This window comes from Nomascus leucogenys, chromosome 22a (assembly GCF_006542625.1).
Source record: "Nomascus leucogenys isolate Asia chromosome 22a, Asia_NLE_v1, whole genome shotgun sequence".
In the NCBI taxonomy this organism is placed as follows: Eukaryota; Metazoa; Chordata; class Mammalia; order Primates; family Hylobatidae; genus Nomascus; species Nomascus leucogenys.
The window spans coordinates 60,002,635-60,018,599 of NC_044402.1; the positions used below are offsets into that span (position 1 = coordinate 60,002,635).

At 37.7% G+C, this 15,965-nt stretch overlaps 1 protein-coding gene across 1 annotated transcript in view; it reads right to left on the reverse strand.

The window, feature by feature from the left end:
* Positions 1-15,965, reverse strand: part of GFRAL (GDNF family receptor alpha like) — a 65,304-nt gene that overhangs the window by 39,471 nt on the left and 9,868 nt on the right. Inside the window, exons 4-5 of the mRNA XM_003254126.3 lie at positions 1,796-1,849; positions 360-690 (exon numbers count right to left, since the gene is read on the reverse strand). Coding sequence (XP_003254174.2) covers positions 360-690; positions 1,796-1,849 — 385 coding nt within the window. The remainder of the gene's footprint in view (positions 1-359; positions 691-1,795; positions 1,850-15,965) is intronic.

Here is a 15,965-nt window from a genome sequence, read left to right on the forward strand (position 1 = left end):
CCTAACAGCCTTATATAATTAAACAAACAAAAAAACAAACTAAAAAGCTGATATATGTCAGGTCTATTAACCAATTCATTAGTCTAACTTGAACACATAATTTTTATAATATTATTTCATGGCTACCATATTTTTACATGCTGATTTTTTATTTCAAAAATCTATTCTGCATTTGAATTTCAAAGACGATACTGCACATGTACCACAGATTCAAAAAAATATTAATTGTCTGGCTTTATTTACACCATGTTGGATGATGGTGGGAACTCTAGCTAATGTAATGAGATCAAGTGTTAGGACTGGACTATAACGAATCAGGTGCTGAAATAAGAAAGTAAGGTATGAGTGTTTTTACCCACCTGCATAATTCATCATTTTGGCAGCTGCGAATTACATTGAGGCAAGTAGGGGGAGGAACCATGTTCACTGCACATGGCTTGCTGTGAAGAGCTTCTTTGGACTGCTGACAAGGTATATCAGATTGAGCACAGTCACAAAAAGCCAACATCTGGGCAATGTTAAAAGGTATATTTTGATAGAAGAACCGTATGGCTGCTTGGCAGTGTTTCACATCACACGGATTTCCATTTGCTGAGCAAGCTTTAAGGTAAGAGGCCAACTGTGCATTACAGACCACATCCCCTACACATGCCTCTGCCACTTCCAAACAGGACCACATCCCTTTGAATCCTGAAAGCAATGATATGCCCAGGTCGTGGAAAAGTAAACACAAAGCTGTACATACAGAATCTGTAAAACACTGTGAGAAGTCTATGAGCAAAATACAATGATGTACCAATGTCCTATTTTGGGCAAACATTATATCTTTTAGAGTAAGGATGAATTTACTGAGACCTAAATCGTAGACTTACTGGAATCATCTTTCATCTATACAGGATACACATTGTGATCTAGAGTGATGGGAAGTGTGCAGGGCCAAAACTGAGCTGAAGGAAAAATCTCCCAGTCCAAGGTTTTCAAATATAAACGATAAATCTTCAGAAGTTGCATTTGAACTATATAGCTTATGGTTAGCTCATTGGCTCAAGGCAAAATGATTCTTGTTCTGCTGCACGTTTTTGTGAGGGGAATCTTGAATAAAGGCTCCACATAGTTATTCTAGCATATATAAATGTTTATACTCCTACAGATACACAAGTATACACAAAAACAGTTGGTGCCAAATAACTTATATGATCACAAATACCCATTAAATGTAATCAATATCTACTATCTGGGTTTTTGTTTGTTTGTCTGATTTTTGAGACAGGGCCTTGTTGTACAGTGGCATGATCCCAGCTCACTGCAACCGCCATCTCCTGGGCTCAAGTAATCCTCCTGCCTCAGCCTCCCAATGAGCTGGGATCACAGGCACATGCCTCCATGCCCCGCTAAGTTTTGAATTTTGTTTTTGTTTTGTTTTGTTTTCGTAGAGAGAGGGTTTTGCCATGTTGTCCAGGCTGGTCTCAAACTCCTGGGCTCAAACGATCCACCTACCTCAGTCTCCCACAGTGCTGGGACTACAGTTGTGAGCCACTGCACCCACCCTAGTATTTGGTTTTAATTATTAAGCATTTCTTAGTGCATGTATAAATTGATAATGGATGGGCAAAGCAGTTGCTTTGATGCATCATTAGTAAAAGAAATGAAATGATTTTGTTGCATTTTATTAGAACTGTTAAACCACATGATTTATTTTGTACTGGCCTATCTTTAAGAAGCCTGGTAACTGCATTTTAAATTATATTATCAGGTATTTGCAATGCAGATCAAAATAATAACTTATAAACATTACCATGATGGGAACGTGTAGTTAGATTCCATTTGAATTTATCCTCTTTCACGTTATCTAGAAGGAAAACAAAGAAACTATTTCATTATTGAACAATTTTCTGAATTTCCTAGGAAAACATGGGCCACATTTATAAATGAGTAAAGTCCACATATATTCAAGCAAAAGTACATACAAGGTTATGTAACATGTATTTAGCCCTTGATATTCAAAATTAATGTGGTATAGATGAAGAAAACAAGCCTCTGAAATATCATTCAAGTGAGCTAAACAGCCCTACTCTGAGGATTTAGTTACTTGAAGACTTAAATAAATGCTAGTGATTAGACTGTGCACGGAGTAAACAAACACTGGACGCTGACTGGGGAAAAAAAAAAACAGAAGGAATATTTTCTGAACACTACCTCTCACCCTGCCCAGCATAAAAACCCTTCTCAGAAGGGTCTTCATTAGTTTGAAATGCAATTTTAAAACCAGTTTGACCTCTGATTATCTTATCCTCCAAGAGTTCTTAGAAATTATAATTATAGTATTGAAAAAACTCATCAATGAAAATGAACTCGGTTTTCATCTAATTCCAAAATCTTTAAAGGAACATTGGTTGGTTCCCTACTATGTACCAGGTGACAAACTGAGGATGCAAATCTGCAGTCCCTGTCATCAAGCATCCCACAGCCCAGAAGGAAATACAGACATATAAAACAAAGCCAAAAGAAACTCTAAGGAGCACTAATATATCCATAAAGTGGCAGGGGAATTAGATGATAAGATTTTTATTTTGAAATGAAAATTATTATTCTTTCATTGGATATTAAGATATTAACTTTTGTTATGGCATAAATGTCCCTTCATGATTCAGTATGTCCTAATGTGAGCTGTTCGTTCGTATTTCCTGCCCGCTAGTCTAGTGCACATGTAAGATGGTACTATCACAGGAAACTTACTTCTACCCACAGGTGTGTCATGGCCTTCCAGACTCTTTATATTGTCCAAGCTATTCTCATTATGCATTGTTTTTCATTTTTTTCATTGATCAAGTCTCAGCTTGAGAACCATTCTTTCTTCTTGATCCCACCCATCATCCCGCCTCTCTGAGGAAAATCTGGAGGTTCCAACTTCTGTGCTACTATTCCGTATCTAATAAAATCCCAACAGATCCCAGGGAGTCATATAGCTTTGTAACAGGTACAAAAGTCTAGGCTAGACATTCTTTTACGGATTAATACCCCTGCATTGGGTCTGATTGGTAAGGCTGTGCCACTGACTAAAATATATTCAAGAAACTGCTGTGTAGAACTAAATAAACAGCAGCTTCACTCACTGTTAATTGACTGAAGTTTTTCCCATTACCCCTAAATTCTTAAGTTGGAGCCATAATCTCCCGTGCAGTTGTGGGGTGATGGTGTCTTTAGGTTAAAAGAGGTCATAAGAGTGGGGCCCTGATCGAATAGGATTAGTGTCCATATCAGAAGACTTCAGCGAGCTAGCTGTCTCTCTCCCCTGGAGCACTCACTGAGGAAAGGTCCTGAGAACACAGGGAAAAGGTGGCTGGCTATCTACAAGCTAGTAAAAGAGGAGTCCTAGCCAGGAACAGATTCTGGGGACCTTTATCTGAGATTTTTCATAATCCAGAACTGGGGAAAAATACAATTTTTGCTTTTTAAGCCACCCAGCCTGTAGTATTTCGTTACGGTAGCCAGAGCAGTCTAATGTACTTACTATATGAGTACTTGTTACCAACACAACAAAACAGTTATTTTTAGTGTCTGAAAATAAAGTGCTTCATAGAAGGTATTACATTTTAATACTTATACATTAAATGCTAATTTTGTATGAAATTAACATTTACACATTAAATATAAAACTAGCATTTACACACACACACACATACTCACACACACACTCATACATTTTTTCCCAGAGGATATTTTAAACAGTGGCTTTTACTGAAAGAGGAGTTGAAGGTCAATATGTTTTGGAAACGAATAAAATTATTCACCAACAAGACCTACATGTGAGTTATAAAATCCTATACAATTCATCAGAAAATATCCAACAATCCCTAAAATCTGATCTAATATCTAATATTAGAATCAGAAGTACTTCCATATATCTTCTTTTTCTTAACATTGATAGTATCAGAAACTAAACTCTTGTATATGTAAATATTTTGATTTATATTTTATAATCTGATAAGAAATATGCTTACAATAAACTAGTAGACAAACATGTTTCTATAAAATGACTAGTTGAATTAAATGCAACAGAGATTTCTTTTTTAGAGAGTATGCAGCAACTTTTAAAGCAAAAGCAAAAGAAGATGCTCAAAGGAGACAGAAGAATCACCCATGGAAGCAAGAAGAAAAACAGAAGAGTGTAGTATCTGGGAAGCCTAGCTTTTCTCTAGCCTCACTTCCCTGTAGCTCTTGCTAGTGAATCCTACCCATTTCCCATATAGATCATACCACGATATCATCAGAATGTGTTTATATCTGCTTTTCCAGCTTTGTAGCTTCCAAAATATTAATTATTCATCCTTATAAAACATTTCTCCTTCTTTGAATTTTATGCTATCTGGTTGTGCCTCCCTCTTTTCTTTTGTCAAATATTAACCTCGATGTCTTGCCCTGATATTCAGCGTTGACTCAGGTACTGTCTCAATATTCTCCTCTACCTCAGATCGTGTCATTGTGCTAAGTTATCTCTATGTCTTTTGGGAAAAAACCATCTTCCACCCTTAATTCACAATTCCTTAACCATAGCTTTTATGACCTTCACCGACACTCCGACTATGCCACACCAATGATCAACTTCTAGACCCGACATTGACATGAAGTTCTCTCTCTTTCAATTGCAAATATTAATTACCTTACTCGCTTCCAAAGCTTCACATTCTTGATCACTTCAAGTGCATATATACTTTCAGAACTTTCATCTTTTTATTCATTCCCAATCTTAGCATCATCTCCTGGATTCATAGACTCTTTCCAGCTTAAATCACTCACCCATTCAAATAAAGGAACAGTTTCTTGTTATTGTCATTTCGTCCTTTCTTCTTTACTTTCTCGTGATTCTCTATAAAACTCCAACCCTATGAAATTTTACTGAGTGGTTTTTCTGCTCCTTTATACCGTTTGGTTTTCTCGCAGAAAAGTCACACTATCATCTTAACTAGCATCCCAACAAATTAAAAAAAAAATTACCCCCAATTTTGCTTCTAATGTGTACAATTTCAGATGTCACCACACATTATGCATTTACATCAAGCTGCATATCCTACCATTTCCTTCATCATTCTCATAAGATGACCTTGACTCATATGTTAGTAGAGCTTTCAACTGGGAATCTGTTTATGCTGGAAGACAACGCTGGGAAAATGGCATGTGGGATCCATGAGACCAGGGACTATATCTTATTATCTCATATTTCCACTCAATATTATTCAATAAACATATTTGAATAAATATCGAATGAATATTATTCACCATTTAACCCTGCATAATCAATTATACCACCCTATCTAAATCATTCCCATTCACATACAGAATTTATTTTTTCCATCTTACAGGGAAAAAAGCCCTCTTCTTACCTCAGTTATTTATCCAAGCACTGCCCTATTTTCTCTCCTCTTTATAACAATCTTTCAAAGTGCTGTCTGTATTTTCTGGCTCCAATTTCTATCCCCTTATGTACTCTCCAACCTCCACCCCACATCCTGCCATTGTGCTTACCCTGCCACAGATACTGTTCTTATCCAGCTCATTCATAACTTCCACAGTGGCAAGTGCAATAGCTGATTTCTGACCCTGAATGTCTCTACCAAATCATTTGATCTTCTTGAACTTTCACTCTTCCTTGAAACTCTTCATTCTGCTTCTGGAGGCAATACTTTCCTAATTTACTCTTTCTGGCAGATCCTTATTATTTCTCATTGCTGATTCCTTCCTCTTCTCTCATACTAGTACATGTTGAAGTATCTCATAGACTAGTCCATGGACCTCATTAATATCCTCTTTTATTGACCCACTGGTATCAAAATATATCCAGAATCTGATATCATCTCACACTGTTACCACTCTGGTCCAAGACGCCATGCATTTCTTTGTTAATCTCAACCTGAAACAGCGTCCTGATTGAATCCATCTTAGTCGTCATTGAAGGCTGGAACCTCATTCATTTGAGCATCCTGTGTACACATTTATTCAAACTTTCCCAAATCTGAATGCAGTCTGCTTTTGAGGAATCACCGCATTAACAATTCCACAAAATAATTTCTTTCAGGCTTTTTCTTAATACTGCCCACATTTGGCCTTCATCAAGGGTCTTTGATTGTTCTGTTTCTCTCTCACAGATTTTCCTAATATTCTTTTCCAACAAAGTAAAATGTTCAGATTCCTGACAGACATGTGCTGCTGCTATTACAGTCACTCTTTTCTTCAGCAATTAATGGTGTATCTTTCTGATGGAACCATTGTGTGATATCTGATTGTGAAGCCAAATCTGAGGACAGGGCTGATTCTCCTACAAACAGAGTAAGGTTGACTAAAAATTAAATAAACTAATTTACTTATGACTTTTTAATATGTTTCAAAAGTGTACAGATATACTTTTATAAATATTCCAATATCTGTTATCTTTCAAAAACCATTTAAAGTTATTTCAAGAGAGCTATAACAAATGATCTTGCATTTTTAAAAACTGACATGTAAAACACTGATAAATTACAGGTTATAGAACCACATAATGTTAATGTTCAATTTCTTTTAGTGATATTTTTCTTTATCACTTATTTTGTTTTTTCTTTTTTTTGGGGGGGGGCGGATTTTCTAGTTTATTTTTTGTACTGATATCTAGGTTATTTCCACCGAGATAAAATGACATATTTCTAATTATTTCAGTGTCTTAAAATTTGTTGATATTTGCTTTGATTCAACATATGGTCAACTTTTTTTTTTTCTTTTAATATTATACTTTAAGTTCCAGGGTACATGTGCACAACGTGCAGGTTTGTTCCATATGTATACATGCGCCATGTTGGTGTGCTGCATCCATTAACTCATCATTTACATTACGTATATCTCCTAATGCTATCCCTCCCCCGTCCCACCACCCCACGACAGGCCCCAGTGTGTGGTGTTACCCTTCCTTTGTCCAAGTGTTCTCATTGTTCAGTTCCCACCTATGAGTGAGAACATGCGGTGTTTGGTTTTATTGTCCTTGGGATAGTTTGCTGAGAATTATGGTTTCCAGCTTCATCCATGTCCCTACAAAGGACATGAACTCATCATTTTTTATGGCTGCATAGTATTCCATGGTATATATGTTCCATATTTTCTTAATCCAGTCTATCATTGATGGACATTTGGGTTGGTTCCAAGTCTTTGCTATTGTGAAAAGTGCTGTAGTAAACATACCTGTGCATGTGTCTTTATAGCAGCATGATTTATAATCCTTTGGGTATATATCCTGTAATGGGATGCCTGGGTCAAATGGTATTTCTAGTTCCAGATCCTTGAAGAATTGCCACACTGTCTTCCACAATGGTTGAACTAGTATACAGTCCCACCAACAGTGTAAAAGTGTTCCTATTTCTCCACATCCTCTCCAGCACCTGTTGTTTCCTGATTTTTTAATGATCACCATTCTAACTGGTGTGAGATGGTATGTCATTGTGGTTTTGATTTGCATTTCTCTGATGGCCAGTGATGATGAGCATTTTTTCATGTGTCTGTTGGCTGCATAAATGTCTTCTTTTGAGAAGTGTCTGTTCATATCCTTCACCCACTTTTTGATGTGGTTGTTTTTTTCTTGTAAATTTGTTTGAGTTCTTTGTAGATTCTGGATATTAGCCCTTTGTCAGATAGGTAGATTGCAAAAATTTTCTCCCATTCTGTAGGTTGCCCGTTCACTCTGATGGTAGTTTCTTTTGCTGTGCAGAGGCTCTTTAGTTTAATTACATCCCATTTGTCAATTTTGCCTTTTGTTGCCATTGCTTTTGGTGTTTTAGACATGAAGTCCTTGCCCATGCCTATGGCCTGAATGGTATTGCCTAGGTTTTCTTCTAGGGTTTTTATGGTTTAAGTCTAACATGTAAGTCTTTAATCCATCTTGAATTAATTTTTGTATAAGGTGTAAGGAAGGGATCCAGTTTCAGCTTTCTATATATGGCTAGCCAGTTTTCCCACCACCATTTATTAAATAGGGAATCCTTCCCCCATTTCTTGTTTTTGTCAGGTTTGTCAAAGATCAGATAGTTGTAGATGTGTGGCATTATTTCTGAGGGCTCTATTCTGTTCCATTGGTCTATATCTCTGTTTTGGTACCAGTACCATGCTGTTTTGGTTACTATTGCCTTGTAGTATAGTTTGAAGTCAGGTAGCGAGATGCCTCCAGCTTTGTTCTTTTGGCTTAGGATTGTCTTGGCAATGCGGGCCCTTTTTTGGTTCCATATGAACTTTAAAGTACTTTTTTTCCAATTCTGTGAAGAAAGTCATTGGTAGCTTGATGGGGATGGCATTGAATCTATAAATTACCTTGGGCAGTATGGCCATTTTCATGATATTGATTCTTTCTATCCATGAGCATGGACTGCTCTTCCATTTGTTTGTATCCTCTTTTATTTCACTGAGCAGTGGTTAGTAGTTCTCCTTGAAGAAGTCCTTCACATCCCTTGTAAGTTGGATTCCTAGGTATTTTATTCTCTTTGAAACAATTGGGAATGGGAGCTCACTCATGATTGCACTCTGTTTGTCTATTATTGGTGCATAGGAATGTTTGTGATTTTTGGACATTGATTTTGTGTCCTGAGACTTTGCTGAAGTTGCTTATCAGCTTAAGGAGATTTGGGGCTGAGACGATGGGGTTTTCTAAATATACAATCATGTCATCTGCAGACAGGGACAATTTGACTTCCTCTTTTCCTAATTGAATGCCCTTTATTTCTTTCTCCTGCTTGATTGCCCTGGCCAGAACTTCCAACACTATGTTGAATAGGAGTGGTGAGAGAGGGCATCCCTGTCTTGTGCCAGTTTTCAAAGGGAATGCTTCCAGTTGTTGCCCGTTCAGCATGATAATGGCTGTCAGTTTGTCATAAATAGCTCTTATTATTTTGAGATACGTCCCATCAATACCTAATTTATTCAGAGTTTTTAGCATGAAGGGCTGTTGAATTTGTCAAAGCCTCTTCTGCATCTATTGAGATAATCATGTGGTTTTTGTCTTTGGTTCTGTTAATATGCTGGGTTATGTTTATTGATTTGCGTATGTTGAACAAGCCTTGCATCCCAGGGATGAAGCCCACTTGATCATGGTGGATAAGCTTTTTGATGTGCTGCTGGATTCGGTTTGCCAGTATTTTATTGAGGATTTTTGCATCAATGTTCATCAGGGATATTGGTGTAATTCTCTTTTTTTGTTGTGTCTCTGCCAGGCTTTGGTATCAGGATGATGCTGGCCTCATAAAATGAGTTAAGGAGGATTCCCTCTTTTTCTATTGATTGGAATAGTTTCAGAAGGAATGGTACCAGCTCCTCTTTGTATTTCTGCTAGAATTCAGCTGTGAATCCATCTGGTCCTGGACTTTTTTTTTTGGTTGGTAGGCTATTAATTACTACCTTAATTTCAGAGCTTGTTATTGGTCTATTCAGGGATTCAACTTCTTCCTGGTTTAGTCTTGGTAGAGTGTATGCATTCAGGAATTTATCCATTTCTCCTTGATTTTATGGTTTATTTTTGTAGAGGTGTTTATTCTCTGATGGTAGTTTGTATTTCTGTGGGATCAATGGTGATATCCCCTTTATCATTTTTTATTGCATCTATTTGATTCTTCTCTCTTTTCTTCTTTATTAGACTTGCCAGTGGTATGTCAATTTTGTTGATCTTTTCAAAAAACCAGCTCCTGCATTCATTGATTTTTTTGAAGGGTTTTTTGTGTCTCTATTTCCTTCAGTTCTGCTCTGATTTTAGTTATTTCTTGCCGTCTGCTAGCTTTTGAATGTGTTTGCTCTTGCTTCTTTCAATTGTGATGTTAGGGTGTCAATTTTGGATCTTTCCTGCTTTCTTTTGTGGGCATTTAGTGCTATAAATTTCCCTCTACACACTGCTTTAAATGTGTCCCAGAGATTCTGGTATGTTGTGCCTTTGTTCTCATTGTTTTCAAAGAACATCTTTATTTCTGCCTTCATTTAATTATGTACCCAGTAGTCATTCAGGAGCAGGTTGTTCAGATTCCATGTAGTTAAGTCGTTTGGAGTGAGTTTCTTAATCCTGAGTTCTAGTTTGATTGCATTGTGGTCTGAGAGACAGTTTGTTATAATTTCTGTTCTTTTACATTTGCCAAGGAGTGCTTTACTTCCAACTATGTGGTCAATTTTTGGAATAAGTGCAGTGTGGTGCAGAGAAGAATGTATATTCTCTTGATTTGGAGTGGAGAGTTCTGTAGATGTCTATTAGGTCTGCTTGGTGCAGACCTGTGTTCAATTCCTGGATATCCTTGTTAACTTTCTGTCTCATTGATCTGTCTAATGTTGACAGTGGGGTGTTAAAGTCTCCCATTATTATTGTGTGGGAGTCTAAGTCTCTTTGTAGGTCACTGAGGACTTGCTTTATGAATCTGGGTGCTCCTGTATTGGGTGCATATATATTTAGGATAGTTAGCTCCTCTTGTTGAATTGATCCCTTTACCATTATGTAATGGCCTTCTTTGTCTCTTTTGATCTTTGTTGGTTTAAAGTCTGTTTTATCAGAGACTAGGATTGCAACCCCTGCCTTTTTTTGTTTTCCATTTACTTGGTAGATCTTCCTCCATCCTTTTATTTTGAGCCTATGTGTGTCTCCGCAGGTAAGATGGGTCTCCTGAATACAGTACACCGATGGGTCTTGACTCTTTATCCAATTTGCCAGTCTGTGTCTTTTATTGGAGCATTTAGCCCATTTACATTTAAGGTTAATATTGTTATGTGTGAATTTGATCCTGTCATTATGATGTTAGCTGGTTATTTTGCTCGTTAGTTGATGCGGTTTCTTCCTAACATCGATGGTCTTTACAATTTGGCATGTTTTTGCAGTGGCTGGTACTGGTTGTCCCTTTCCATGTTTACTGCTTCCTTCAGGGGCTCTTGTAGGGCAGGCCTGGTGGTGACAAAATCTCTCAGCATTTGCTTTTCTGTAAAGGATTTATTTCTCCTTCACTTATGAAGCTTAGTTTGGCTGGATATGAAATTTTGGGTTGGACATTCTTTTCTTTAAGAATGTTGAATCTTGGCCCCCACTCTCTTCTGGCTTGTAGAGTTTCTGCCAAGAGATCCACTGTTAGTCTGATGGGCTTCCCTTTGTGGGTAACCCAACCTTTCTCTCTGGCTGCCCTTAACATTTTTTCCTTCATTTCAACTTTGGTGAATCTGACAATTATGTGTCTTGGAGTTGCTCTTCTCAAGGAGTGTCTTTGTGGCCTTCTCTGTATTTCCTGAATTTGAATGTTGGCCTGCCTTGCTAGATTGGGGAAGTTCTCCTGGATAATATCCTGCAGAGTTTTTTCCAACTTGATTCCATTCTCCCCATCACTTTCAGGTACACCAATCAGATGTAAATTTGGTCTTTTCACATGGTCCCATATTTCTTGGAGGCTTTGTCCATTTCTTTTTACTCTTTTTTCTCTAAACTTCTCTTCTCACTTCATTTCATTTGTTTAATTTTCAATCACTGATACCCTTTCTTCCAGTTGATCAAATCGGCTACTGAAGCTTGTGCATTCATCACGTAGTTCTTGTGCCATGGTTTTCAGCTCCATCAGGTCACTTAAGGACTTCTCTATACTGTTTATTCTAGTTAACCATTTGTCTAATCTTTTTTCAAGGTTTTTAGCTTCTTTGTGATGGGCTCGAACTTCCTCCTTTAGGTCGGAGAAGTTTGATCATCTGAAAGCTTCTTCTCTGAACTCGTCAAAGTCATTCTCCTTCCAGCTTTGTTCCATTGCTGGTGAGGAGCTGCATTCCTTTGGAGGGGGAGAGGTGCTCTGATTTTGAGAATTTTCAGCTTTTCTGCTCTGTTTTTTCCCCATCTTTGTGGTTTTATCTGCCTTTGGTCTTTGATGATGGTGACCTACAGATGGGATTTTGATGTGGATGTCCTTTCTGTTAGTTTTCCTTCTAACAGTCAGGACCCTCAGCTGCAGGTCTGTTGGAGTTTGCTGGAGGTCCACTCCAGACCCTGTTTGACTGGGTATCAGCAGCAGAGGCTGCAGAACAGTGAATATTGCTGAACAGCAAATGTTGCTGTCTGATTGTTCCTCTGGAAGCTTCATCTCAGAAGGGTACCCAGCTGTGTGAGGTGTCAGTCTGCCCCTACTGGAGGGTGTCTCCCAGTTAGGCTACTTGGAGGTCAGGGACCCACTTGAGGAGGCAGTATGTTCATTCTCAGATTTCAAACTCCATGCTGGGAGAACCACTACTCTCTTCAAAGCTGTCAGACAGGGACATTTAAGTCTGCAGAGGTTTCTGCTGCTTTTTGTTCAGCTATGCCCTGCCCCCAGAGGTGGAGTCTACAGAGGCAGGCAGGCAGGCCTCCTTTAGCTTCAGTGGGCTCCACCCAGTTTGAGTTTCCCAGCTGCTTTGTCTACCTACTCAAGCCTCAGCAATGACAGGCGTCCCTCCCCCAGTCTCGCTGCCACCTTGCAGTTTGATCTCAGACTGCTGTGCTAGCAATGAGTGAGGCTCTGTGGGCCTGGGACCCTCCGAGCCAGGTGTGGGATATAATCTCCTGGTGTGCCATTTGCTAAGGCCGTTGGAAAAGCGCAGTATTAGAGTGGGAGTGACCCAATTTTCCAGGTGCCATCCATCACTGCTTCCCTTGGCTAGGAATGGGAATTCTCTGACCCCTGTGCTTCCCGGGTGAGGCGATGCCTCACCCTGCTTCGGCTCATGCTCAGTGCGCTCCAGCCACTGTCCTGCCCCTGCTGTCCAACAAGCCCCAGTAAGATGAAACCGGTACCTCAGTTGGAAATGCAGAAATCACCTGTCTTCTGCGTTGCTCATGCTGGGAGCTGTAGACTGGAGCTGTTCCTATTCGGCCACCTTGGAACCACCGCCAAACACTTTTGTTTGCTCATTTCATTTGAAAATGCTCTTTATATCCTCCAGGGTTTACACATAAATATTTTATGAATGGAAACATGATTTTGATGCTCAATGTTTAGTTAATGAAAAATATTTACATTATATATTTACTAATCATTTGCTAAGTGTCAGGCATTATGCTGGGTGCTTTAGCACATTTTTAAGAAGAAATAACAAAACTGATTTTCTTGAGAATGGAAAAGTGTATGTCTGTGTACTCTGGAGAATATTTTGAGAATGCAAAGCACAGAGAGAAAACCATTTTGTTGAAGTGATGATTAGAAGGTTTGTGGAGGATGCTGCAGTTGACATAGAAGGAATGGCAAGATTTAAATTATCATGTTCTTTCTCATATTTAAATTATCATTTTCTTTATAATTCTTTATCACGAATTATAAGAAATCAGCTGAATGCTTTCTGTAAACAGAAAAACCAGGTTAGGTCCTTTACTAAGTCCATCGGGAATATTTAGGCCTTCTCCTTTAGATCTTCTCCATATGAAACTCTCATTGAGTGCAAGGTTTTTGTATGCCTGATTCATCAATATTTCCACATAGCAGTATTTAATAAATTTCTATTGTGGAAAAAATAGTTTTAGTATGTAAACTGATTTCAACTTAACTGCTCTAAATATGTATAGTTCTGTTGATATACAATATTTTGTCAAAATTTGATATGCTAAAAGTGGCAATTAAGGCTACTAAGTTCAGATGTCTTACCATCTTGAAAAAACTCAGTAAATATTTTAATAAGCATTTCAGCATGCTAACATTTCAGCCTAATTAATCTAAAACTAGTAACGTCTACTAAGTAGCAAATTAATGCCATTATCAGGCCCTATCTTATTTGACTTTTCAGAATTGTGACAATTTTCTTCATGTCCTCTCTTTCATTGGCTTCAAAAATTCCACTCTCTGTAGCTTCTTTTCCTGCATTTAAAAAACTTCTATTTGGTTTCTTCAACTAGATCATAAAATTCTTCTGAAAATATCTTTCTCCTCCCTTTCTGTTTTTCCCAGGCAGTCTTACTCTCCTTTATGTTTTTTATCTACTCATAAACCTCTGTGTCTCTGTTTTAGATTTCTCTCCTCAAGATCCCTGCTTCCCAATGCCAGCTTGATGAGACATGTTCCTTTACATTTTTAGACTATTTTTTATCATTGCAAATTTAGAAAAACAATACCAACATTCCTAACTCGAATATTCTAAAGCATGCCTCAGATGAAATATTTTCAGAATACAACTCATCACTTTTGTCCCCAGTCCTGTACAATTTTTCATTTCTTGGCTCAATGTACAGCAATCCCCTTGTCCCAAGCCAGCCATCTGGAGATTATGCTTAATACATTTTCAACTCCTCATATCCAACTGGTCACCAATTCCTATTGATTATTATTCATAAATATACCTTAAGTATATGTTTTATTATAATTCTCAGGACCAATACCTTAGTTCAGGCATGCATTACCTCTCCCTCCAATTATTTTGATGGCTTTTTAACTGATATTCTTGACCTGCATCTTTCTCTGCCCCCCATTCCATCCTCTCTACGTTACTGCCTGTGATATCTTTTGAGAAACTGATGATACATTCCTCTATTTAAAATATGTAATAGCTCCTCATAGCAATGGTTTAAAGTCTAATCTCTTTAGAAAGATATGTAAGTTCAGCTTTCCTCCTTTTCATAAATATCTGGTTTCTTTCCAGTGTTAACAAATACTTTTCCATTCTAGTATCCAGCTTAACAAGAGAATTGTTGCTCCCCAAATGTTCCCCACTTCATTCTATTTCTTCTGCTTAAAATATCCATTTTGTTTTGCCTCCCTAATGAAACCAACTTACCCTAAAAGGCCCAAGTCTGACAATTCTGTGAAGTCTTCTGAGTTACCATTATTTTTCACTCTATGGCTTCTGGTACTTTGTCTGTGTGTGTGTGTGTGTATGTGTGTATCCTTATCATGTGTGTAGCATGTATCACATTGTACAGGTGATATTTGGCAATTATTATTTTAATTAAGAATCGAGTTCATACAAAATAGGTTATATGATGATACTGAAATTAAACTAGAAATCAATAATGAAGATATCTGAGAAATCTCAGATATTAGGAAATAAAATAACCTTCTGGCTGGGCGTGGTGGCTCATGCCGGTTATCCCAACACTTTGGAAGGTCGATGCTGGCAGATCACCTGAGGTCAGGAGTTCGAGACCAGCCTGGACAACATGGCAAAACCATGTCTCTACTAAAAATACAAAAATCAGCCAGGTGTGGTGGCAAGCACCTGTAATCCCAGCTACTCAGGGAGCTGAGGCAGAGGAATAGCTTGAACCCAGGAGAAGGAGGTTGCAGTGAGCTGAGATCACTCCACTGCACTCCAGCCTGGGTGACAGAGAGAGACTCTGCCTCAAAATATAATAATATTAATAATAATAAAATAAATTATAACAAAGAGGAAGTCACAAAGGAAAGGAGAAAATATTTTGACATAAATATAAATTAAAACTACATATCAGAATGTGTGGCTATAGCTAAATCAGTACTTGGAAGGAAATTCATAGTATTAAATGCTTATATGAGGAAAGAATAAAATCTCAAATCAGTGGTTCAAGGTTTTATGTTAGGAAGCAAGAAAATGGGGAACACCTTAAAATCAAATCAGACATACACATAAAGAAACAATGAATAGTAAAATTGAAAGGACACAAATTATACAAATTATCAATATGTAAACATAAAAAGGACATCACTGCAACTGCTACAGACGTTAAAATGGACAATTAGGAAATACTAGGAGCAATTTTGTAGGGAGATAGAAACCAAAAAGAAACAGTAAACTGAAAACTTTAAGGATAAAAATCCAGCATAAATTCAGCAAACGGAAGACATAAACTACCAAAGCTCACTCATGAAGAAATAGATAACAAGAATAGTCTTACAACAAGTTAACACATTGAATTTATATTTTCAAACCTTTCTAATGAAGCATGGGCCAGATATCTTTACCGGTTAATGAAACAGATGATGTAAGGAAGGAATGGCACCAATTCTTTTTGTGCTTTT